Source organism: Lissotriton vulgaris, chromosome 12, assembly GCF_964263255.1.
Source record: "Lissotriton vulgaris chromosome 12, aLisVul1.2, whole genome shotgun sequence".
In the NCBI taxonomy this organism is placed as follows: domain Eukaryota; kingdom Metazoa; phylum Chordata; class Amphibia; order Caudata; family Salamandridae; genus Lissotriton; species Lissotriton vulgaris.
In genome coordinates this window covers 686,992,706-687,019,757 of record NC_141700.1, presented here as the reverse complement: position 1 = coordinate 687,019,757, position 27,052 = coordinate 686,992,706, and the positions used below count along the sequence as shown (strand labels likewise).

The window sequence follows — 27,052 nt, the reverse complement described above, 5'->3', positions numbered from 1 at the left end:
GAACGCGCAACACAGGAAAAATATCACACCAATTTAGAAAAATAGAGTGAACTGCAGTAAATTATATTTCTCAAAAATGGCAAAAATCCAATCAGTAAAACTGTTGCGGGGATTCTGATCAGGAAAATGTTAGAAATGGGATCTCTGGTTGGCTAAGGCTTGCGCCAAAGCCAGTTCGAGACCACCACTCTGGTCAGGGCAAGGGAATTGCACGCTACAGATAACCCCTGCTCACCCCCTTGGTAGCTTGGCACGAGCAGTCAGGCTTATTCCGGAGGCCATGTGTAAAGCATTGGCATAAGGCACACACCAACAACATCCCAGGCACACCACAAAAGGAACTCCACACAAGGTTATATCAAAAATAGCCTTTGTATTCTCAAAACACATTAGAATAGTAAACACGTATTATACATGGTGCCACCTGGCACTAGGTCATATCTACAGGGATTATTTACACCTGACAGGGTCCACTGGACCACTGTCAGAACCATCACAAAGCGAACTAAGTAAAAGTAAAACATGTCATGAGTGTACAACCAGTAACCACTGGTAATCACTGTACTTAGCATCAGCCTGCAACATAAACCACATTATGCATCATACCAACTCTTCAGCACCATCCGTGCTAGTGCAATCACGCTTTGGACTATTGAAGTTGAACGATCATTTTTTGTATGCCCTGACGAAATTCCCAAGGCACGAAAGGGAATGAAACGCGTTGGCTGTGCCTGTGTATTTTAAAAAGAAAATAAAGAACACATTAAAGAAAGAACAGAAGAGTCACAAAATCTAGGAACTTTTTGTATCATTGACTTCGTCAAGTGCACCTCTCAAATTTTCTTGTATACATTATGCACAGCATCACATCAGACGCAAATTACATTCCGCGCCAACCTCACCAGCATAAACACATTATGCACTCTTCTCATAAGTCTTAACACATTAGACCCTAACCTCCTAAGCATAACTCACATTAGGGATACGAATCAGTGAAACATAATCTCACTAGCATAAATCATAAAATGCAAAACAACCTCCTAATCATGAAAACCACATTCAGAGGAATAAAACAGGGTGTGTAATCATACTACATACATTACATCTCCTAGCACCACATAATCACATTAGGGCCTGGTGCCCTACAATCCTAACAGTCCCCTGGCCAACTGGCCATCTCAAAAGGGGCTCAAATGCCCAATGTCTCACAGTCAGGGTGCACTGCTCAAGCAACAAAAGTCAAGGGTGCGCACTCTGCACAGGCCTAAACGTTGCAGCTGCCCACTACTTGCTGGGCAGCTGAGAATATCACATGAGGGCCTAAACGATGCAGCTGCCCACTACTTGCTGGGCAGCTGTGTCTCTCAAAATGAGGCCTGGCACCACTCTGCCAGCTGGAACAATTTGCGATGGTTGCAGCTGCCCGCACTGGTGCGGTGCAGCTGTGAGTCATGAAAAGGACCCTGGCCCTGCAATGCCCTCTGGCCCCAACTGGGCCTTTCAAATAACTTGCCCCAGGTTGGAGCGCACTGACGCTTTAAATAAACATGCCCCCGATGGAGCCACAAAGGCTCTAAAAAAAATAAACAGGCCCCCCACAGGTGGCAGCATGGGCCCCACTGGCCATTGGGACCCCCACTGGGGCTTTAAACAAAATATGGCCCACGTTGGAGCGGCCCTCTGCCAAGTGGGGCCTCTCAGATACTGCGTACTACACAGGTGGGTGCAGGGAAATGCCCCCCCAAACCCCCTAGGGGACTCTGTACCATGACTGCACCTTCCCCATAGAGATCAACCCTTACTCACTAGGCTCTCTCTCGGGACTCTGCTCCTTTCCTCGGGATAGGCGCCACTTTGGACTTCACCTGGACCACTTCCTGGGACCCAGGAATTCGGACTCTTACCGTTGTGCTGCTCCGGTCTCCACTTAGCTTAATGGGGACCGGAAGCACTTCTCCTGACACCGCGGGGCTCCCTCAGCTGATGGGAGCCCCGCTGACCAGCCGCCACACCCCTTCTTCACCTCTCTTTACCGGGCACCCTCCAGGGACCCGGGGATTGTATGTGGAGCCCGCAAGCTCCAGAAGGCTCCAGCTGACTTCTCCTCGCATCTCGCCTCCTTACTGGGCAGCGCAGGAGAAGCAGAAATGATGCCACAAAGCCCTTCCCGCAACCAGGCTTTGACTGCCTGACTTCCAGGTCGCCATGGGCAGCGTGGCAGCCCTCAGTGTTCTTTGGTGGTGGCGGCCTCACAAAGGGGGTGGGCTCCCGCTTCGGTTTTAATTATAAAACTAAGAGGGTTGGGCACCGGTCATCTAAATAAAAGCAGGCCTAAGTGGGGTGGGTTTCCGCTCCAAGAGCAGTATAACAGGGGGAATCCCTCCAGTGGGGGATTCCCTCTACAGTGCCGGGCTGCGCCTTGCAGCCCATGCTCCTCCTGCGATTCAGAAAAGGGGGCAGTGCTGCAAACGACAGCTCCTCTCTCCGGGCAATGTAGAAATAAAGCGCTCCTCCGCGAAATGAAGAAGGCAAGTTAAGATAAAGCACTCCCTTGCACAAAGTCCTTTTAAGGTCCTGGAGGTCAGGAAGGGCAAAAGGGGTTCCAAACGTCCTTTTTGGCATCATGAGGCAATGCAGGCCCCAGGGAGGCAAGCTCTTATGGCAGCCCCCCTGGGCCCCAGCAGCAGCACACCCGGCAGGAACAGCACTCCAAGACTGAACAATTTCATGGGAACACAGCCCCTATATTTATACTCCATAATCCTTTGTGCCCAAATGCGGGGCATGGAAGAACCAGATGCAACTGGTTCAGGGGAACTTTGAAGCACTTTGTTTTGCTCAGCTCCTCTCTCCTTTGTCAGGTGGGGGCTCAGTGCTCATATGCACCATAGGGGGCAGCACCAGCATTGTGGAGGGAAGGCACAGTCCTATTTAGGTCCCAGGTGCAACTCCTCCCTCTCATCTGCATGCAGATCTCTCTATTCACCACTGGGCAGACTCACCCCTGTCTCTTAGAGCCACCCACACCTCTCAGTTCCTGTCATTCACAATCCAGACAGGCATTTCACATCAGGCAGGCAGACACTCAGTACACAGAAATGCCCACTTCTAAAAGTGGCATTTCACCATCAGTCACCATAAATCTGCGCACACCATTGCGCAGCATTTATTCTCAAGAGTTCACACAGACTAAACTTGCCCCTGCACTCCTCTCATATCAGGATTTACCATGGAAACACATATCCCCCATGCATTCCTATGGGAGGGCAGGCCCATCTCACCACACATACACAGAGAGCGCACGCACTTTACACTGGACCACAGTGCTAAAGTGCTCAGAGGCCTAAAATCACCAACACCATGTTACAGAAAAAGGCTAGGAGAACGCAAAAAGTTTCGGGGTGAACCTGTCAAAAGGGCCAAGTCCAACAGAAAATAACTATGCTTGGGACCATAGAACATAAATAGATAAGAACTGAATCACCATTCCCCCTCAGCACCATGAGCCCGGGTCCGAATAGCTTTCGTTTCTCACTTTCCCTCCTACTCATATCCAGAGAGATGAGTTAATTGACACCCTGGAACACAACACCCCTGACCCTCTCAGAGATCGCGGTAACCGGATATACCTATTTGCTCACACACTCATCCACAATTAGATATGACAGAGACACAAAGGAAATTTGAAATATTTATTTAAACTATCATGCTCAGGATTGCAGTTTATCTGCCACAATCAGAAAACAACTTCCTAGCAAAAATACCATCAGCATAGTCAGTAAACCTTATATTATGAAAAGCCCTGTCATATTATGAGACAGATTAGCCTAACATAAATGAACATTTGTGAACATTTCCAAAATCCATTCTGACCCTTCCCAACATGGAAATATTGGGAGATTTATTCAAACATAGAGCTAAAATAACTCCTCTTCCAGCATTTGAAGAAGACAATATCACCCACAGAACTGCTGGGTGTGTAGGGAAGGACATTTTTCCAAGAAAAAAAAATACATTTTCCCTCCAAAGGAAGAAAATAATGTGATTTTGCACAGAGGATTGTTTTCCCTTTGTATTGTCAAAAGCCCTGTCATATTATAAGACAGATTAGCTTAACCCTCCTCCCCTTCTACAGAGGAAAACTGATTATACAGCAAAGATCTCTGGGATTAGTAGCGGATCCCATACCCTAGCATACACAGATGAACGTTCTATATCGCAGATGCAGCTGTGATCTTCTCTCAGTAATCTTTTTCCCTTTCTCTCTCTCTGTCTCTTACATTGCTGTGCATACCTAAATGACAAGGTTAACAATTTCACATACAACAGCTGCATTTCTGTCTTGTGTATAGATGCGGGTGCCTGAGCAGAAAAAAATAACAAGGGCCGTTGTTGTTTGAATGTGCTACAGTGTTCAGACTAAATCACAGGAAAGAACAAAATGAAAAAACAATGGCAGATTTCTGTGTGAAAATACAATGTGGCACAAAAAAGCAAACATGTTTATAGAGTAGCGTGTGCAAAGCTAATATGGCTAGTGTCATGCACAGTTAGGCTAACATAGGGAAACCACAATGGGCCATGTACGGAACGCATGATAGAACTGGAGTTATACCTTTTTATAGGTTTTTAGTAAAACCCAGCACCTAAAAGATGAATGTGCCAACCACAGACATCAAGTCACATGAGACTGGTTCAAAGTTGAAAAGTATGGCTGACCATGCTGGAGTGTGGTTCAGATACAAGAAGTAGATTGGGCCAAGTTAGTGCTTACCTTCGCACTTTGAAGAATTTTCTAGAGAATTGCTCTGAGAAGGTAAAGTTCACCAGGCAAGGCTACAGACGGTGTCCGAGGATAGAGCATCGTCATTGGGGGGAGGGGGCATCAGTTGAAGCTGCAGTGAAAAAAATCTACATTCAGACTTAGTCTCTTTTTTAGAAGTCAAGAATGTCTAGTGGGACGATGCATGAAGGTGTAGCCAAAGACAGTTCTAAGAGCTCAGAAACCCCTTTGGTGAACGAATGCTGAATACATTGTGCTAATATGGAGAAGAACATAGCGGGAGCAGCCACAAAGCCAGGCCGACCGGTGATTCACCTTGGGTGGATCGACAAGCAGGTTGTCCTAGTCTCCCCTCAGTTCTCAGAGTACTTTTTAGCCCCAAAACATTCTATGACTCACATTTTGGATTTTGCTCTCTGGGCACCTTTAGCACCACAACCAAAGGTCCAAGACTGGTGAGACACTGCTTGGGGGTTCAGGAAACATTCAGCTGGATCCTGGTGTGGGTTCAAGCTGATAGGAGCCTTGTATGTCCCTGTGGCTCTGCACAGGAGACCAGCAAACTAGCCCTTGGAGTCACTCCGGTAGTTCTGGGTTCAGGTGAAGAAGTATGGCTCAAACAGCAGGGGTGGCCTCTGAGGGTTCAAGGTAGGCTGCTGGCAGCAAAACAGTCATTCCAGGAACAGCAAAGCTGTCTTACAGAATGCACAACAGTAGGCAGTTCTCAGAGTCCTTCCGCAGGTCCAATAAGTTAACTGAGGAATAGGTCTGAGAGCCCTATTTTCATACCAAGTGTCTCTTTGAATTTGGAAGATGTTTCTTGAGGTTGATTATGAATTAATTTCCTGGCTTCCTTGCCCTGGCTCCAAGCTGGCTGCAGAGACAATATAGAGGTGATAAGCCCTATGTGTGAAAGCAGAGCACAGTCTCTGTAGTAGCCCATGGGACTGTGCCCAGCTCTGTGCCCAGCTCTGTCCCCCCATATCCTGCCAGCAGATGGCCTATTCAGGTACACCTAATCTGCCTATTATATGATTAAGAGGAATTCACCAAGGCTGTCAGCTACACCCAGCCATGTGACCCAGGAGGGGCTGCAGTCACCAAATGGGTAAGGGCAGGAAAATGCCAACTTTCTAAAAGTGGAATTTTCTAAATTGTAATTTACAATCCGATTTAACATTAATAAGATTTTTCATTACAATTTAATTGGTACCAAGCATGAACTGCTTACCTCCTGCCAATAAAAGGGAACACTTATTAAATGTAATAAGGCAACCAAAAGTTATCCTATGGGGCAGGTCGAGCTCATAGTATTGAAAAATGAATTTAGGTGTTTTTCACTGCCACATCATACAGAATTAAAAGCTCATGTCCAACCTTTTAATTACAATGCACCCTGCCCTGTGGAATTCGCACCAAGGTTAAACGATCAAACTAATAGCGAGACGTCAATGTGATATACTGTTTATTCTGTAGTGACACTATATTATACACAAAGGGGAGAAACTGCTGTAAAGTGCAGTTTCAGTTCCCTTTGGTCTATAAAGTTCAGTGACATATCAAAATGGGGCGGAACTGTACATACAAATCTAATCTGCAAGTTCCAAAAGATATCTGTACAACTTATGGGTCATTCAGAATTGTCATATTTCTCTGGCTCAGCTCAGGATAACTGCCCTGGCCTTTTGTCACCCTGCTGTGCTATGCTAATCACATTTCCCTCTAGGGTAGGAACAAAGGCCTCTCTACACAAAGAGAGCAATTAACAGTGCTTCACTCAGCTCCTGAGGAGGAGGGGAAGGATCTTCAGCAATCAGTCAGCAGTCACACAGTACCAGAGATAGGCCAGCCAAGACCACCAAAAAATGAGTTACGCTGGACCTCTGGGGCCAACACCGGAGGGGAGTTCCAATGGAAGATTTGGTGGGAAAGGCCCTGGCAGTGATGTCGGTGAGTGAGGGAGCCAAGGCCCCCAGAGGAGATGTGACTAGTGACTCCTGGATGACACTATCTTAAACTGTCCCAGTATGCTCTGCAGGAGGGTTGGGACTGGGGTGTAGTTGACATGGCACCCTAGCATTGTCCGGGGATTCCTGATTTGCGGAACCTTTCACTCCAATTTCAAAACTTTTGCACAAAGGGGAGACTCTCTAAAAAAGCACATAGGCATGTTATGTTCATTTAAAATGCTTTTATATAATAATGTTGACAGTGATTTCTGATCAAAGTACATATGCTTTATTAACATTAATAAGTGCATTTATACCTGATTAATATTCATGACTGCATTTACATACAAAATGATGTTTTTAACATGTAGTTTGTTGATCTTGATCCTTTTACCAAGCGAATAGGCTTAACTTATGTGCTTGGATGACCCTTTAGTGGGTCAAATGTGATTATGCAATGCCCTCTCTTGTGTTGTCCATCTGCCTTATGTATATATTTGTATATTAATGCATAGTAGTTAGTAGTGTGCGCATAATAAGTGTATGTGTCCTTTTCCTAAGAAAAAGCTCTGACTGGACAATCATTTATTCAGTATTATTAATGCATGCCGGTAAATGGTGATTACTAGCCAATTCCACTTCCACTGAGTAGGCCTTGAACTGCTCTGCTTTGTTACCCTTAGAATCAAGTGCTACAATGGGATGCTTGGTTCCCAGAGCAGTTTTACAGGTATACTACTAAGAATGTTACATTTGGTTGAAATAATACAATTAGGACTATATTTACCTTTGTTATACCTGACAGGGATTCCCAAAAGTATTTCTGGCAGTCTAAATCTATGTATAAGTGCAGATTTTGCCACAATTAATGGGAAAATCTCTTCAGTTGTAAATGTTATGATAAATTATGTTATTGCGCACTAATCACCCATGAGGATATCCAGGCACTTAAGCTAGTATGTGGACATTAGGCCCATGGGAATTATTAACCCCTTCGCTGCGGCGGCTATTCCGCCACAGCGCTAAAGGGGCGGGGCGGCCGGGCGGCCGCCACATGCTGGTGACAGAACCGCTCCGTCACCAGCTACAGTTGAGCTGTGCTGGTGACGGAGCGGTTCCGTCATGACCCGCCCCGCTCTTTAGAACGCCCGCGCAGGCGCGAAATCAGCGCCGCGCAGGCGCGGCGGCCGGGCCATGACGGAACCGCTCCGTCATCAGCACAGCTCAACTGTAGCTGATGACGGAGCGGTTCCGTCATCAGCATGGAAGGGGTTAAAGGAAACAGGTATCCAGCTTCTTGTGGAACTCCAAAAGTGAGCAGGAGGATCAGCAGTGTTGTGGGAGGTCAGTCCAGGATTTGGTTGTGAGGTAGGAGAACAAATGACCTCCTGCTCTGTTTTTGTGAATGAGGGGGGGCAGGTTGCCAGTGAGCGAGGATGAGCTTAGGTGTCTGGAGTAGTCTTGCTAGTCTTATGATGGAACCCTTTTAGCTCCAAACAGCCTCCAAAGAGCTGTGACATAGGTGTTGGAAAGAAAAATATAATGAAATCTCGTATTAGAATGTTGAATTTGGGTTACATGCACAAGAATAAAGACGTGTTACTTTCAGCTCTGTGAGTGGCATAGTCATTGGAAGGTACCCAGGATGGGGAGGACGTACAACTGGAGACGAAATAGGGGATCAGTCATCCAAAAAGCAATGTGCCCTCCTAGAGAGGTTGCCGCGGTCCAAGCAGACTGCTTGTGCGTGCCACGTGTGTCCCTGTCGAAGTACAGAATCAATGCTTCATGCATAAGGAATGAAAGCTCAACTTCAGCCGCTGTAATGCGAGTGAAAACAACGGACGGAAGCATTGCAAAGAATCTACACATCAATGACCAAGAACCTTAGTGTCGGGCCATACATAAAGGTACCACGATGCTCAGAGATGAAAAGGGTAAGGATCTCCCCCAGATTTGCTAGGGCTAGAGTGGAAAAAATATTTCCCATGTTGAGGTGAAAAAAATAGTGCCCTTGTGTAGGGATAATATTTCCCGTTTTAGTTCTCCGGAGAACTCTGCACAGTGGAATAGGAGCCCACAGGAAAACTCAAATGACCTTTACAGGAGTGCACATGAAAGCCTGTGGTTAGCACAGCTTTGCAGGCATACTCCTGGGAATGTTGGTGAACAGCAAAATGTCAGATATGTACAATCAGGAAGACGAGAACTTGGCCTGTACCTTTATTACTTTTTTCGAGTATAGGTTCCTAGGGGAAAGCAAAGTAAATTGAGGACGAAATCTCAGCCTGTACTTTTCTGGCTTTTTCGTGATTAGTGAATACGGTCTGAATCACAATTCTTTCACACTGAAGCCCACAATACACACGTGTATACACTGTTCGTAATTTGGGTCTGCATCCGGGCATCTCTGGGGGCACACTCATAGCTGCACCTTCCTAGGGGATGTGTTTTTGAATATTTAGTAGCATGGGGTGGCCTTAGCCATGTGCAAGCTGTGCACCTGCACAGGGCCACCAAACCCCAGGGGCCACCACACCCATATATATCCTCAATATAATAATCCTCTGAGGATGGGTACATATTTGCGTGGCGGCCCCTGGCAGGGATTTGGCGGCCTCCGGCTCTGTTCCACTTCCAAACACCCTGACCCCCCCCCTCTACACTGGCCTCCGCGCTCTACCTCGCCCAGACTCCCTCTTCCGGGGCCACCCACCTATGCTCCCCGCCCAGGGCCACCATGAGCCTAGAGCCCCCCCCCCCCCCGTAGTAGCTGCCTCGCGGAGCAGGTGTGAGAGGACCTGTCTAGATCAGAGTGGATCATAACACTAACTGTGACAAAACAAAGCTTGCAATTCAGGTAACTGATTGAATTAAGCCGTCGTTGTTTGATAGTGTCCCTAGGTCAATTCAGCTAACCTTAAAGTCGGATTCAAGCTGTGTAGAGGGTTTAGGGAAGACAGGACTGATCTAAACCATTTCTGAACAATGCCTATCTTTGACCTGTCCTCTGTAACCATTTATAGTGCACCATTCATTGTGGAAGGGACGAGGGCCTTCCGGTGTCAGTGTGTCACCAGTCGGTTACCTGCCCCAAGCCCCATCTACCTCTGGTACCCAATGTACTTGTAAGTACCTAACATATACCCAAAGTGTCAAGTAGTGCTGCAATTGTGCTTGGTGTCCACTTGCCCTTAATGCGAAAGAAACTTGTGTGTATACCGGGATTGTTCACTTGTGTGGGAACAGCACACACCTGTAGCATATGCATTTTGTGGAGAGCTGATTAGAGCTGCACCCTTTACGAATATCGACTTGTGTACCCAGTTGTTTGAAAAAAGAGAAAAAAAACAATTATAAAAAGCATCTGTGAGGTGAGCCCAGTCTCGTGCTGGGCGCATGCCCAGGTGGGATTGGAATGGCTGGTGGCGGCGTGCCAGCGCATTGGTATGCATTGCGCAGCATCGCCTTGGAGACCTCCACTCCAAAAGCCATAACTTCAATAACAAGGCGCATACCGGGGCTTAAGATGCTCTTGGAAACGAGAGAGTGACGTCGAATGGCAGGAGGGATTCGAAATTGGGTTTCAGAGAGCGCAGTCAAGACGCTAGGAGCGTGCAGTCAGGACTGATTACAGAGAGCAATTTGAGACTTTTTGGCCAGATGTTTCTCTGAGCCTGAACCCAGCGCGCGGTGAGGACCGGAATATTGTATGAGGGGGCGCGTAGTAACGGAGAGGCGACGGTTTACAGCTGTTGACTTGGAAGCAAGATAAACCTGCTCCTGGAAGCAACCAGGAAAGCGACGACGAAACATGCTCCCACTCTACAGGATGCAAGCGGCAAGGGCACGAACAATAATCGTTTTTTAAAGTAATACATTTTTGGCGCCATCGCACGGGAGGCTTGACGGGCGCTGCACTGTGCTGTGACATGGTGCTCTGAGGGAAACGCTCCCTGCTCACTGTGCGCAGCGCGCGCGAAGGCTTCACGCTGACTCGAGGTGACCTAGCCGTCAATTAATGAAGTGTGCTGTCGCCACTTGCGGCGGCTTCCGCTGCAGGCAGAGAAAAGAGTTCGACCGGGCTGTTAACCCTCCGCGATCCTTAGGGGCTCGGGCTGCTGGAGTGCAATGTTAACACTGAGGATCAGTTTTCTCCCCGACAATCATAAAGGAGGGTTTTTATTTCAACCTTTGGTGCTCTTTTTTAGCGCGGTGTTCAGAGGATACCGTGCTGGTGGCGTGTTTAGGCACAGTATTGGAATTTTCTATTTGCATGTAGGTAGTCCATAGGTTTTTGATTATTCACACACTGAATAAAGTCACAATATTTATACTCAAGAAGGTTGTGCGTCAAAGCACACTTCGTGGGCCATATCACCAACTGACTGATTTACAGGTGGTGTATTGATGCACATGGCTGTAAAGTACTGACCTGATGGATTTTCAGGGAATTGGAGAAGTAAAATTATCAAATCAAACTATTTTCCTGCCCATCTGCTCATTTTTTCCAGCTTTCCACTGGAGCACCAGGGAAATCTCTTTATTCCTAGCTCCATGGCACAACTAACAGTCACAGACTTTATCCTCTGCATAATACTATACCTTATATGTGTACCATTGTTTACTGTTTAGCATTTTTTTTAATATGTTTATTTCATTTTGTCCTCTCCACCAATTTACTGTAAAGCGCTCTGATATCCTGCGGGATCTTGTTTGCGCTATATAAAACTTTATAAATAAAAATAAAAAATACCCTATATGGAGGCTATGTGGCCGCTGTAATGTAGTGGGCGTAAGGACCCCATGCTAATGAATAAGGCACATGGACACAGTGAATATAGTACTGGAACCGGCCCAGGGCAAATGCACCCAGCCCCTTTTATTATCAGGGTCACCTGACCGGCTGTGCTGGGTGGGTGTATAGTGTAGTACATCACACTCATGAGCACTAGAGCGTGTCCTGACGGACACTACCACCACCTCCCTAAGCATACATTTTGTTCTTGGGAAGCAGCACTCAACACAGCAGGTCTTCTGGAGACTCATTGTGGCTGCCATATACATCTCCCATATGATGACGAAGAAGCAGCACCCCAGAAAGGTGATTGAACTGAAGAAGAAATAATACCTCCATGTCCTCAACAAAGAGCTAAGACAATACTATGTATAAGGAAATGATGTCTCCAAGGGTGGAGACCTTAAAAGAAAAGAGAAGGGAAACTGGTACAGAACCTTGCTGGATACACACAGGTTGAGGCATTCAGAAGATGAAGCAATGAGTAAAAAGTAATGGTACCAAGTCAATAGACAAAAATAGGAAGTAAGTCAGTAAAAGTTTAAGTCACTGAATGAAAAGTGTTAATGGTGGGCAGATGCCAGTAACTTTGATATTTGTTTGAGTTCAGTCTCTGGAGTTTAGCTGATAAGATTCAGGTTGTAGAAAGTAAACAGTATTTTGATTGCAAGGTGAAATGGTTGAATGTGTGAGGCTTGCATTTTTTAAGAAAACCAGTAGTAATTTTGTCTGCTGATAGGAGAACAATTTGCCCTACATTTTGGCACTAGACTCACAACTGCAGATTTGAGGCATTGTGGGTGAGTTCCAGAGAAACGGAGTAACTAAAGAGACAATAGATTATTTTGGAGAAAAGTTGGAGAGGCTTGATTATTTGTGGGCTAACTAACCTTGAATTTTTAATGACAAGGCTGTATTAGAAGAGTACCCAAACACATCTCCAATACTACCAAGTCTCTTCGTTGTAAATTGAAACATATCACCATAGTCCACAGAACTTCACACTGGCTGATGAAATTGCACATATCATTGAAAAGTATGGTTAGAATATATATCGAAAAATATCTTTAACCCCTGAAAACTGCAGCAAAAACATTCAGTGAATGTCCGCTTCTGGAATCTTCACTCCAGCAAAAAAAATAGAACTCAGAACGTATCACCATTTACCTGCTGGACTTCTACCTTCCTTGAGATTAGAGGCTTACCTCTTTATCAACATTTTGAAGAAAAGATGTTATGGGGAAAGGAAGTGGCAATGAAGAACACTGATCACCTTGGTTTTATACTCCTTGAAAACTCCTACTTTGTATGATTTGTTACCAATATTTTCTTATTTAACCTTGAATGCCTACCACTCTTTTGCACAGTGGCATGAATTGCATTGTAAAACATATCAAAATAAACAAATGAATCCATAACCTTTGCGTTGTTCTCCTTTGCCTCGCCATTTTTTACCTTACGCTCTGTCACATCACACGGCCTTGTTAGTCATAACTTGCCGTCCAGTCATCCATATTTCGGTTGTATCCCGTGCCCTTCGCCATTGTTATTAGAATGTGTTAAACTGAATTAAACTCACCAGCCCTCATTTTTGGTTGTTAATATTTTTTAATCACCTGATTTTTTAAAACACATTTTCAATATCCAATTTATTTTTGAGTTAGTATAGTGCTGCGCCACTTCACCTGGGCTTTGTCACAACGTTAGCAGACTTATGAAGAGGATGAAACCTAGATCTTGCATTCTTCAGCCCGCCCCCATGTAGCCCATGAAAGCTCTGGACTTAGGTCAAGCCTGGCTGAATAGTTCATTTTTCGGAGTTTCTTAAATTGAAGGTACTCAGCTTCTGTTCAGTGGCTTGAGCTACTAAAGTCTTTCCATAATTTTGGGCTGTGGACCTTCAGTATACAAAATTATTGATCTTTCTAAAATGACTTTGTTAGTTTTTTTGAGAATTATACAATTAATGTAAGAGACTAAAAAGCCAATTTTGATGATCAATAATGTTTAACCTAAATGAGTATTGACTCTCGTGTTGCACAACACCACACGCTTAATTGCCTTCGAGTGTTAGCCGGATGCACAAAATGGAATAATTTTAGGTAGAATTGACTAAGGGTTATCAGCTAGTTTTTCAGTTTTTGCAGTTTTGGAACAAAAGACACTGAGGCACAAAGTGGCAAAATGATTTGCATAACATCCCACAATTTGTTCAAGAAGACCTAAATGGTGCTTTATTTATCAAGCAAAATTGTGCACTGAACTGAATTTTGGCTTATTTATCAACTGTCTGAAATATTTGAACATGATGCATATGGTAAGGGTTTTTCCAATCAAATGTTTATCAGTGTGTTTTCTCTTTTAATTTCAGTGCATTTTGATGACTGCGCAGGTAATGAGAATCTAAACTTTGATGTCTCAAACCAAGATTTTAAAGTGGAAGCTGATGGTTCTTTGGTGGCACTAAGGAATGTAACCACTATTGGGCGGGCAATATTTGTCCATGCACAGACTGCTCATGGTGAGGATATGGCAGAAGTCAAGATCATCGGAGGTAAAGAAAGACACAGTGCACTTAAGGTAATGCGTTTTATGTATTTTATTAAGCCCCGTCTCTGAGCTAATATGGAAAATGTAAATATTATTAAAATGGCACCATTCCAAAAAGAATGATTATTTGCGCCCAAACCGAAGTTATTTTTTAATGTGAAAATTAAAGATCACAAATTAATTAACCTTCTTGTCAATTTTCGTGCAATGAATGCTAAAAAAAGTTTGCTAAAACATGCTACAACTCGCAGAAATTGACTGTTTTTCAAAAATAATTACAATAAATACCAACGCATTATCAAGGAAAGCCAATCTTTAGCAAACCATTGAAATTCTAAAACACAATTAAAATTGTCTAATTTAATACCTTGCACTTGAATAGATTTATGGTTCATGAAATGAATTTTTCAAACTTGTTATGAAATAATATTTAGATTTGCTTAGATACAATAGATAATTCCAGGGACTGAGTCACAAAGCTTTTTTCAGGCATTGGTTAATTGTTTAGTGGGGAATAAAAACTGTAATTCATGCATGTGTAAATTTAGCATGTGCCACAACGTTTCACACTATTGTTTATGCAGCTGGTCAATGGGCAGGCGGCAATACACAGGAGTATTGATTAGCCTGCTGCTATGTTCAGGCAGCACGTTTTTGAAGGGTGCTCAGGAAATTTAAACAAAATTGATGAAAAAACTGTATGAAAATGTACCATAAACGTTTCATTGCTTTACCACGTAGTTAGTTCTTGTGCTTTCTTAGAATCCGTTGTTGTGAATACTTGATTTTAAAACAAGATATTTGCTTTTGTGAACTCTCATCCCTGATAAGGCCTTATGAATCAGCATAATTATATGCAACAGATGGAGAGGAATCCCCATCCCTTGCAGAACCTCACACAGTTTCTTTCTGGAGACCAGATTACATGAGCTTCAAAGGTCAATAAATACCACAAAAAGATTTCCCCTCTCCTATTTCCACGATCTTTCACTTAACCAAGAGAAAGCTGGCGACCTGATCAATTGTACTTGATTTGGACCTAAAACCAGCCTGAAGGTTTAAAAGGGGTTGGTAATCATTGCACCAATTCAAAAGTTGTTCCAGCACCTATTTACAGAAAACATTTTTAAGGCTGTCTATAAGGTTGATTAGGCAGTAATTGGAAGAGATGGTAGGGTTCCGCTTTTTAAAAACAGATAAACTCAGCATCCTTCAATGAGGCAGGTATGGCCGCCCTAGCTACAACTGCATTGGAAACAACATTGATATTGGGGAGTTAGATGGAACTGTCTGATTTTAAAAGGTATATAGGGATCTAATCAGACTTTGGTGGCCTTGCTTGTTTACAAGATGCTACTACTAGAGCACTCTCCATGTGGGAAAATACTATTGGGGCCAAATAGGTTTAGATATACTGCTATCTTCCAAGAAGGAATTGGTTCTAGTTGGTTCACGAGCACCGGAATACAAGTTCCAGAAATGAACAACCAATTTGCTGGATTGTATTGAGAACTCCGCTGGTTTGCTCACTTTCCCACCGCCTATACTGACTAAATGCCAAAAACATTTCTCTTCATTTTTGGCCGCGGCTTCCAAGAGATCAGACTAGATTTCATTTTACATGCTTCTTAGATTTGTTTTATAGTAGATCAGTATAAGGCTCTACTTTCCCTTATCTCCTGGGCAGCTCCATTTTTGATTGCTCCAAAGAACTTGGTCTTTGCAGCTGTACATGATTTAGTAAACCATCCCTTTACGGGATTCGTTTTTGGTGATATCAAATTCCTTAGAAAAGAAAATCCTGAGCTTTGCAAATGCTCAGTCATAATCACTGCATTAATTTTCCAGTTGTCATACATAATCTCCATGTGAGAAGCAAGGGCTAGATACATGTCTGAGTCAACATTTGGAGAATAGCACACTGCCTCCCACTTAACATTTTGGTGATTATTCGTAACTTCTTAATGATCATCATGTCTCTCAGATTCCGGGAGGACAACAAGGGATGTCAACTGCTTCATTTTAAGTACCAAAAGGTTGTGTTACCTCTCACTGTGCTCTATCACCAACATGTCACACACTTGGCTCCAGAGTCTCACATCCAACAGGATGTAGTCAATAAAGCTTCAGTATGGCCTCCTCCTAAAAGAGGGAGCAAGAGCAGTGTCAAAAGATGTGCAGCCACTTCCTTTCTGCTTACTGTAAAATTACCCAGGACCCATTGTTTCAAGATGATGGGAACTAACTGCCCCCAGGCCGGCCTATGTTCTGCTTCTTGTGCACCCCCCTACCTTATAATGTGAAAACAGTTTTTACTCCAAATGTGGCTGGAACCTAAGTGGTCAGAACAGTTGTGGGGATTTTTAGAAGAAGTCCTGCTTGGCCTCTTCAAGTCAAGAGAGGTGCTAAGTTGTCCTTTGCTCTGCCAATTGTTCCTCTTCACATTCAAATAACTAATCCCTTGTGAGTGGTCAGCAGTTAAGATCCATTGGCCTTTCCTGGGCCAAGAGGTAAATAACTTTTTAGGTGGTAAACTTTGCTCCACCGGCAAAATTTGCTTGGACTGTGGAGTTCGGAAAAACCTTTACCAACTGCTGTGTTTCAGAATTTTTCTCATGTGCGGCTTGCCAACGTTGAGTTGGTGAGCACAAAACAAATTAGCACTACACTGCCTCCCGATGAGATTTCTCGACACAGGTGGCCGTGGCATGTCGCAACCACTCGCCTTGAAAAAGTTGCTGCATTGCGAACGCTGCCCCTCTAGTAAAAAATCTACCTGAGTTGTAGAGAGAAGCAGCACCCTCTGGTGTGCTGTGTGGTGCCATTAATGCTGATTTTACAGCAGGGTAAGCTCTCAGTGCTAAAAACCAACACCAGCAGTGCAACTGATTAGAATTTCCCCAGCTCGCAGAACTCTCCGGAATCTGGTGGAGTTTTGAGGTAAATGCATGAGTTACACCCTCTCCTATTTAATTCTCCTATACAAGAATGTGCATACCAGCTCAGGAGATTCGATCAATGGCATAACTAGTTTAAGCCAGTTCAAACTCAGCCTGCCTAAGGACCATTTTTATACTCTTACTTTCTGCGTAAATTATCAATAATCTCATTTCTATATTAATTAAGATTTTAAAAGCTAAACATGAAATAATTTTAAAGCATTTTTCTAGCTCTTTCCCAAACGGAGGTTGAAAATAATGATGTTAATCTCAACTAGGCCTATCAGAGAAAGTCAAGCCAGAACTACAGAAGGAAATAGCTTTTGGTTTCATTTTACTGAGAGCACACTAACCCCAATATGTAGAGTGCTCTATTGTTATATATGAATATCCTGCCCTGTCGGATTAAAGAGTGTAATTTAAATGCAAACAAACAGGCCTTTTCTATTTGGCAAAAGCAGCTCTCCCTACCATATGTCACTACTGTGCATTTAAACTGAATTCTAGCCAGACACAGTGTTGCTCCTTGTAGAAATATGCTTTGCCACATATGTGGGTGGTGTCAATGTACACTGTAGCTCACATACATTTATCCTTGCATGGCACAGGTCCAATTTAGCACCTACAGACTGAGCTTTAAAATAGGCCTACAGATGCTCATTCATATTTAAAGTGTACTCCATGTCATGGCTGAATGAGCATCTGTAGGCCTATTTTATAGCTCAGCTATAGTTTTCTGGTTGTGAATGGTAACACATCAAGAAAAGAAAGATGAACCTTGTGTTTAGTATTTCTGCTAGTTAAATTGAAGGTAGGATAGTTACCTGTGGTATGAGCTTTACATTTCTTCAAATGTTCTACTTGCTGTATGTGCATTTTGTACTAGAATTATAATATCAATGTATCTTAGTAATACTAGTGGTTTTATGCTAGAAGTAGCAAGTATCTGGTCATCTAGTTACCCATGAAGATATGTGCATATGATGGAGCCATAAAAGTCCATTGTATCTGCATATTATTTTACCATTCAAAGTGAAAATGTTGGATTTAGGGATATGGCTTGCTAAATTGGAAAGTACTTTAGTCTATGGATTTTAATTGTCTGTGCATAAACAGCTTCAAATAGTTCCATAAGACCATCCTCGGAATTATCCTGGGCAGTGAACTGTCCAGGGGACGTCAGATAAATTTGGTCGCCTGCACCTGCTTCACCACCCTTAGAAGGCTCCAGAAAGTCTTCAGATGAATCCCAACCGACACCAGAAGAACTACCACTCAAGCCCTCATTACCAGGTTACTTGATTACAGAAACGCCCTTTACGCCACAGCAACAATGATACTGGACCTGTCCAGATGAGCCCACGTCACCCCCATCTCTGTAGCTTGCACTGGCTCCCCATCAAGAAAAGATGCCATTTCAAGCTGTTCACACCACACACATACAAAGCGCTCCACAAAATGGGACCTTCCATCAGCCCACTAGACACCTGTGGTCTGCTGCCCTGGCCCTTTCCACCATCCCCCACATCCTTCGTACTCCAACCTGAGGATGCACCTTCTCCCACCTCGCAGCCAAAGCCTGTAATAACGTTCCCATCCACCTCCAAATATTTACCTCCCTCGCTGACTTCAGGAGTAGACTCAAGACCTGGCTGTTCGAGTAGCTCCTGCTTGAGCAAACATCTCGATAACCCTCGGGGTGATTATCACGCTCTACAAATATCTGATTGATTGATCCTTGTGGTGTAGTGATGTCTAGAGATGCAACATCAATTGGAGCAAGGACAGTGTGTACATTTGGTTTAAATTTTCAATAATCTAAATGCAGTGAATTGTAACAGTTAGAAACTGGGTTTCTGGTTGGCAGAGGTATGCCCCCTGTCCAAGCAGGAACCCCAATCCTAGTCAGGGTAAGTCAAATATACACTTTAAATTAAGCTGTGCTCACACTCTGGTAGCTTGGCACTGAACAGACTGGCTTAATTTAAGAGACAATGTTTAAAGAATTTGTGCAACACTTCAAACATTAACACAGTAGAAACACCACAAACAGACTCCACACTAGATTAGACCTATATATTATGATATTATGACTAAAGCAAGACCAAAATGACAAAAATCCAATAAGTAGAAGTCAAGAGTTTTTATAAAGATTATAAGTAAAAATATTGCTTAGAAGCAGTAAGTGACTATGCGGGTTATCTGGTTGCGCTGGACGAGGGCAAAGTCAAGAGCTCAGGCAGACTACGATGGAGTGTGGGCCAGATACAGGAGCCACTCAAGGTCCACTGAACAAAGTACCTTGATCCTGGTCGCAACAGCGTGTCCCCGGTTTTTCCACGCTGTCATGAGATTTGTCGATCTTCTCACACTGTAGTAGTGGTTCTGATGCAGCATTTCTTGAGGCGATGAACTAATTACGAGAGCAATTTGCCAGGCCTGTTCCCACACCTTGGGTTCAATCAAGTATCCAGTTATTTCCTCAGCATGGCAGAGGGTAGCAGGCTTATGGCAGCACAGCAGAAGAGCAGTGTTTCCAGAGCAGAAGTCCAGCAGAGTGGCAGTACATGTAGGAGCACAGTGGTCCTTCTTCCTGGGAGAGTTTTTTACAGGTCCTGAAGTGTCTGATTTGGTTTGGGTCAGAGACACAGTACTTATATCCAATTGTGCCTTTAAAGTGGAGGTTAATTTAAAAAATGGGCTTTGAAGTGCCCAGCCCTGGCTCCAGGTTCACTACAGGGGGGTAATCAACCCTTTGCGTGGGGACAGGACACTCTCTATTTAGTTGTGTCAGCTCCTCCTACCCGTCCAACCAAGGAAGAGCCATCAGGATGCAGATAGGCATTCAGTCACACCTTCCTTCCTTTGTGTGTGGCTGTCTAGAGGGAATGCACAAAGCCAAGGTGTCACCCACACCGGACGTGTCTTTGCGACAGGGTGCAGGCACGTAGAGCTTTAAGAGCAGAGAATTGGCATCTTTCTAAAAGTGCATTTCTAAAATATTAATGTTAAAGCCAACTTTGTCAGCATAGAGAATTTATCATTACCATTTCGATAACATTACACATGATGAAGCTACTCCTTCGCAATCAGGAATTACAGTTTAAAAGTGTAATAAGAAATTTTCAATGGTAACCTAGAGAAAGTAAGGCCTCACAGTAGTGGAAAACAAATGTAGGTATATTTTACTACCAGGACATGCAAAACATAAAAGTACATGTCCTACTTTTTAGTTACACAGCACCCTTCCCTATGGGCTATTCGGGACCTTCCAAAGAGTTGACATATGTAATAAAATGGGAGTTTCAGGCTTGGCAATGAGTTTTAAATGCGAAGTCGACATAGCAGTGAACACTACACACACACACTGGTTTTGCAGTGGTAGGCCTGATACGTCTTTAAAGCGTTAACTGTGTAGGTCGTACAATCAGTGCTGCAGAACCACTTGTAGTATGTTTTACAAACCCAGGCACAGGTATTGCACTCTACTAAGGACTTACAAATAAATGAAATCTACCAATTGTGGATAAGTCAATGAAACCATGTTTAGAGGATAAAACACATGTACTTTAGCACTGGTTAGCAGTGGTAAAGTGCTCAGAGTCTTAAAGCCAAAACTAGGTCAGATAAAGAGGAGGACAAAGGTAAAGAGTTTGGGGGTGACCCTGCAGAAAGGGTACTTTCCAACAGTATCTTTAACAAATAATAGAGGTTCCTGGACAATATACTGGAGTTGTTTATCAACAAATAAAGATATTCTCTCAGTGGCTGTATCAGAGATGATGAGATGGCAAGGATTGTTCATTTTGTATATTCTGGGAATCATATAAACCCCTTGGTCTGGATTTATGATGAACCTGGAAATCTGCTGTTGTTGAATCAGTACGTTTCAATTTCCTGTAATTTACAACCACGTTCTTAAGAGGCCTGGGCAAAAATGTATTTATGCAGGAGTCATTCAAGTTGCTCTTGTGATACAAAAGTAGAGAAAATTGCGGCAGTTCACATAATTTAGTGCAATTATGGGCAAAAATGCTTACACAAGAGCACAGGAACAGAGAGCGAGTGGCTGGTGCTGCTCTTGTTTTGCTGCATTTTGCTCTATTTGCTTAATGCAAAATGCATTCTTTGGACTATTTTAGATTTAAGACTCCATTTTCCAATAGGATAAATAAAAAACTTAAATGATATGATGCAAGTCTTCTTTCTCTCATATCAAAATAACAATTGGAAAAGAAATAATTAAAGGGGACCAAACCCATTGCGCAGAGTACTTGGAGAAGATTGTAAGTTAGGCAACTTGTTGAATGAGTAATTTGCTGACCACATTTTAAATCAAGCTGTAAGGCTTCAAATAAAAAAGAAATATGTCAGCATTACCACTCAATTGATGAATCTCATTTGTTATTTCTCTCCAAAACTTTATCAGCATTCTGAAAAGATCTGATTGAACACCACCACCTCATTTATTCAAGGACCTACCATCCTCTTTCCACTTTTGCTACTCAACAGTACTTAGAGGAATAGAACATTTTATCCACCGTCGTAGATGTTTGTAGCTACCTTGAGTTTTCTTGTCTTACATTTTTTGCATCATACTTATATGCCTCTGTCATTTTCTAGCATTTTAAGCTTGAAAGTATATTAGACTTGACATCCTTGGTGTGGATTCCCCCTAACTTTTTGCCTTCAGAGCTCCTGTTTTTGCTGACTTTGTTTTTTGCTGGCTTTAGGCATCTAAGCACTTTACCACAGCTAACCAGTGCTAAAGTGGTATTTAAAACTTGGTAACATTGGCTTTTAACCAAATGGCATTTTTAATTTACTTATTGGTACCTAGTAAAGTGCACAACAAGTGCCCAGGGCCTGTACATTAAATGCTACTAGTGGTCCTGCAGCACTGATTGTACTACCCATTTAAGTTGCCCTTTCAACATGTCTCAGGTCTGCATTGTAGAGCCTATGTGTGCATTTTTTAACTGACATGTCGACCAGGCAAAAGAAACCTTTTGCCAGGACCAAACCTTCCTTTTTAATGAATATGTCACCCCTAACATAGGCACTGGGCAGTCCCAAGGACAGGGTGCAATGTACTTGAAATGTAGGACATGTGCTTTTAGATTTTACATGTCCTAGTAGTGAAAAACTCCTAAATGTGTTTTTCACTACTGCAAGGTCTATCTCTCCCATAAGAAAACATTGGAGATACCTTATTGCATCTTGTAAGTGTAATCTCCAAATAGGAATAGATAACCTCTTCAAGTTTGGTGTTTCTGGAGTCACAATTTAAAATCCTAACTATGCCATTCAGTGCCTGGAGCCTGTTTGATCATATGACTGGGTGTAGTTGGCAGACGGCTTTTGTGTATTCCTCCTAGACAGCCACAAACAATGGGGAGCTTAGGTGTGACTGAATGGGCCATCACTGGCAGGATGGGAGAGAGGAGCCGGGCCCAGCCTCACTTACACCCAAATAGGCTGTGTCCTGTCTCTACCACAAAGGGCATAATGATCCTGCATTGAAACTTTAGCCAGCATTGAGTCAGGCCAGAGGAGGTAGGGAATTCCATGCACTTCAAAGACACTGTCTTGAAGCTCCTCCCACCTTCCAGAACCTGGGCACCAGTGTAGAAAAGGACCTTGGACACCAAAACCTGAGTACACATCTGGACCTGTGGATAATCTGCCATGGAGAAAAATGGCTGTGCAACTGAAAGGAATCAAAGGACTGCCACTGCTGCACTGCCACTCTGAAGAAGTTGCTGCCCTGTTGTGCCGGCCTGCTGCACTCTTGCCTGGTGAGGAAGAACTGTACCTCCATCTCCATCTTGAACCCAGGACCCCAGAGTAACTCAAAGAGCTAGCCTGCTGGCCTCCTCATCTGAGCCTCAGGGACAGAACACGCTGCCCAACAGTTCCTGGAGCCATCTTGAATGAGTTCCTGACCCCCCAAGAGGTGCCCCTTAGGCCATGGACCCTTAATGTGGCTCTCAATCTCTTACAATCATACTATTGTGCTCTTCGCGACCACCATCGTTTACACTGAAACTGCACCTCTTGCACCAAAAATCAACTCGAGCCGCTGCCATCCCTTCTCTTCACACAGCAGGCATCAATCATCTAATTTGAAGTACCAGCCGCCCGTCCTCTCGCGATGCCCATACTGCTCTCATGCCATGCCAACCAACGCCAGTGATGCTCGCCGTGCTCCCCTTGATTTTCTTCTACACAAACAGGATTGTTGTCATAACATTTAAGACGGTAAACCTTCAGCAGGACTAATCTCTGACTGCATCCGACCCGCGCTCAATCATGGTTAGCTTGAACTTCTGAATGTGACTCAGTCCAGCGTGACCAGATGTCCCTGGTTGGCGCTTTATGCTTTTAGGCACTATTTTACAGTTTTGCTTTAAAAATTCAGAACACCGGTTCTACTGATCATATTTTATTTTGTTTTGGTCTTGTTTTATTTATTACATTTTGTTCTATTTTTCTAACCTTGTGTGGGATCCTTTTTGTGTAGTGTTTTCACTGTTTTACTGTTTGAAGTGTTGTACAAATACTTTACACCTTGCCTCTAAGTTTGGTCTGACTTTTCCTGTGCCAAACTACCAGGGGGTTGAGCACAGGTTAATTTGGGGGTTGCTTGTGCCTTACCCTGACTAGGATTGTGGTTGTTGCTTGATCGGAGCTCACACCCCAGTCAACCAGTATCCCAATTTCTAACAAGGTACCAAAAGGAAAGTCAAGGCAAACCAGAAATAAACCTTGGTAAGGGTGTATATGGAAAGAAGAGATAGGGTGGTACTGGGTGCTGAATTGGAGCTATTACATTATCTGTCCCCTTTATCCGGCTAGTATGTTCCTCATACTAATATTTTCAAATATATCAATAGTAATATAAAAAAATATTGGTATTTGGTGTCATGTTCTATGTTTAGTGTCCACATCTAATGTACGTGAGATCGCTTTTAAGTCCCACTGTGGTGAGGAGTGACTGGCAGAAATAGAATATTTTTTTGTAGATTCAACATATCTCCCCTTTCTCTATCTCTCCCGCTTGCCCTTCTGTTACTTCGCCGCCCCTACTAATACCTCAAGCACTGCCGCAGGCTCTGCCAACAGATACATTGATGGATGGGAATATGGATGAATGGCCTTAATAGAAGATATAAGGACTGAGGAAGAGGAAGACAATACAGACTAAGGAGCTGATACCCTATCCCAGACATAGCAGTTGTCTTAAAAAACTTTAACATCCAGGAAATTGAAAAAGTCAGACAAAAGACTACAACGCTAGCCTGATGCACAAATGCTCTTTGAAGTCTCAAAACCAGAGTAGCTGACAGTAAGAATACAGGGTCTAGTCACAATACACAGAAGTGAAATTCAGGGGGAAATTTACTAATACTTTGCACCAGATTTTCTCACACACAAAAGTAAGTTAAAGCCAGAGCAAGCTGTTATATTGGAGTTTACTTTCCAATTCAAATTGTCTTTTGCCTTTGAATGTTTCCTAATGTAACTCAATGTAGCACTGTGAACTGCTTTGTTTCAAGTGAGTGTACCATGGGTGGTAAATGGGTGTTCCTTATACAACCACCCATGGGCTTTGACCGAAATGACTGTTTAATAACAGTTGTAGAACAAGTTCTTTGCACTAAAAAAGTACTCCTCTTTGAGGCAGACATAAGAGTATAGCAAGTTTTAGAAGTCTTTACACTATTTCAACTTTGCATGTGTGCTGTATGTAGAGTACAAATACATTGTTGGAACAGTTGCGGCCAGCATGGCTTGTGGGTGGAGGGGATGGGCACAGGGGTCGCGGTGGGGGGGGGGGGGGGGGGGGGGTTATGGAGGAGGTTGTGAGGTGGTGTCTTAATTAAAAAAAAGTCATTTAAAACTTACCTCGAGGCCATGTCACCCTTCTTATCGGCTCCTGCTCTCCTGCCTCCACCAGAAACAAGAAGCAGGCAGTGATTGGACTGGAGCGCCGTGACATGGAGCTCAGCCAGGGGCTGGAGGGGCAAGCATGTTCTCCATGCAGGTTGCATTGCAGCCTGCATGGAGAAGGGGAAAGTGGGCATGACTGGTTTGGGAGGCCTGAGAAGGCTGACTAAGCAGTCTTTGCGCTCTCAGGGGTGGGCACACGACTCCTCCCCTGCCCTGCTCGGAGAGCAGAGCAGCTCCTAACACCGCCTGCCCGCAAAAGAATCAAAAAATAGTAATAACTAAAAGTTATTACCATTTTATGATTTTGCTTCTCACACTGCGAAAAAGAAGTGGGGCGACGCTCCTCCACCATAGCGGAAGAGCCCCCGCTGCGTGGGAACAGTATTAAACAACCTCATAGCATAGTTTTTGCACCTGAAGGCTACCTTTCCAGTCCAAAGGCGATGCGTTACAGAAAACCAAAACCCTTGCCATACAATGCTAGGGTGTGTACTTTGGTGCCTGGCAGCCTTAAGTGCCCCAGCGCTGGTGTAAAGACATACCACGCCAAATCGTAGTTGATAAGGGATTTTTGTACTCTTTCCCTTTGACGCAACGTAGCTCAGCAACTTTGGTTGCTGCACTCGATTGTGCAAAAAGTTTATAACTTTGGCCTGCCATTTTGAAATGAGAATTCTAATATACGTACTGCCAGTGCTTAATTTGTGCCGGTGCTTTTTGGTGCTTAGCCCCGGCACTTATTCCTCAGGGCCGGGTCTACACTCAAAATTGACTGAAGTTACGTTCACACGAGTCTTCTCGGTAAAAGCCGTCAACTATTTCAAATTCGATGCTGCATGGACAACGCATGCCTTATTATGAGGCACAGTAAAAGCCGTCAAATATTTCAAATTGGATGCTGCATGGACTAATCATGTCTAATTATGAGGCACATTCCGCCTCTTTGCGGAGGGACTGCTGAGAGCACACAGGGCAGGGAGCAGTGCCTGCCCATGCTCCTGCCTAAGGCAACATACATCGTTCTCTCCACCTGTAATCACGTCCTGTCCCTTCTGCCTAAAGAGTTTGAACAGAGCAGGTAAGAGAATGGGTGGCTATTGCTTCGTTTTTTTAAAATCTACGAAGGCCCAGCTAGATATATACTTTGTGTATGCTTCGAGGATGTGTGTATATTAGTTAATATTCTAAAAGTCTGTGAGGGCCCAGCAAGACACATACTTTGTGTATGCTGCGTATATTAAATTTATATTGTTGTATCGTTATCATGACGGATGCAAGACACAACTACTAAAAAGGAATATTTTGTCTGTTCATAATTTTTAAATGCAGATAAACTATTTTATGTGGATGTGGATAGCTCAATGGGTTACTTGCAGTACAGAAGTTACAATCCTAAAATAGGTCAGTGATCTATAAACTGACATCAAAGAGCTGCATATAAACCTAAATGGTATACTTAGAACTTTTTTTTGTGTATTTCAATATAGTTAGAATTTCCCGACTCTTTCATTACTCTAATGTTGCTATAAAGAGTTTGTTTTGGCAGATATACATTTTAATCAGTGAAGCCAACCCCACAAACACTGGGGTATGCTTTTAATCCTGCGCGTGTGCTTCTCCAGATTAAACCCTCTTAAAACATACTGCCCACCAGTATGGATGACATGCGATTCCTACACCTTGTAATCCTCATTGGCTTATGTGACTTTCCCTAGAGGCTGATTTACATACTTGTATGATTAATTGTCTGTGCATAATGTGTGCATGATGTAAAGTACTATGACACCCTACACTATGAGTAGCGATATACAACAAATGAAATCGAATATGAGAGAGGGGCTATGGAGAGATGACACTGTTGGAGGGGGGCAATTAGGGAATCCGAGGAGGAGGTCATCAGGGGGAGAGGCTATGGAGCCATGAGGGGCACCGTTAGAGGGTGGCAGTGAGGTAATCCAAGGAGGAGGCCAGGGGGGGCTGGGCTACGGAGCAATGAAGGGCACTGGTGGAGGGTGGCAATGAGGGAATCTGAGGAGGAGGTCTTGGGGAGGAGGGCCTTTGGAGAGAGGAGGGGCACTGT

General features: G+C 43.7%; 1 protein-coding gene across 1 annotated transcript in view; it reads left to right on the top strand.

The window, feature by feature from the left end:
* Nucleotides 1–27,052, top strand: part of CDH13 (cadherin 13) — a 2,285,705-nt gene that overhangs the window by 548,582 nt on the left and 1,710,071 nt on the right. The window contains exon 3 of the mRNA XM_086945882.1: nt 13,902–14,110. Coding sequence (XP_086802008.1) covers nt 13,902–14,110 — 209 coding nt within the window. The remainder of the gene's footprint in view (nt 1–13,901; nt 14,111–27,052) is intronic.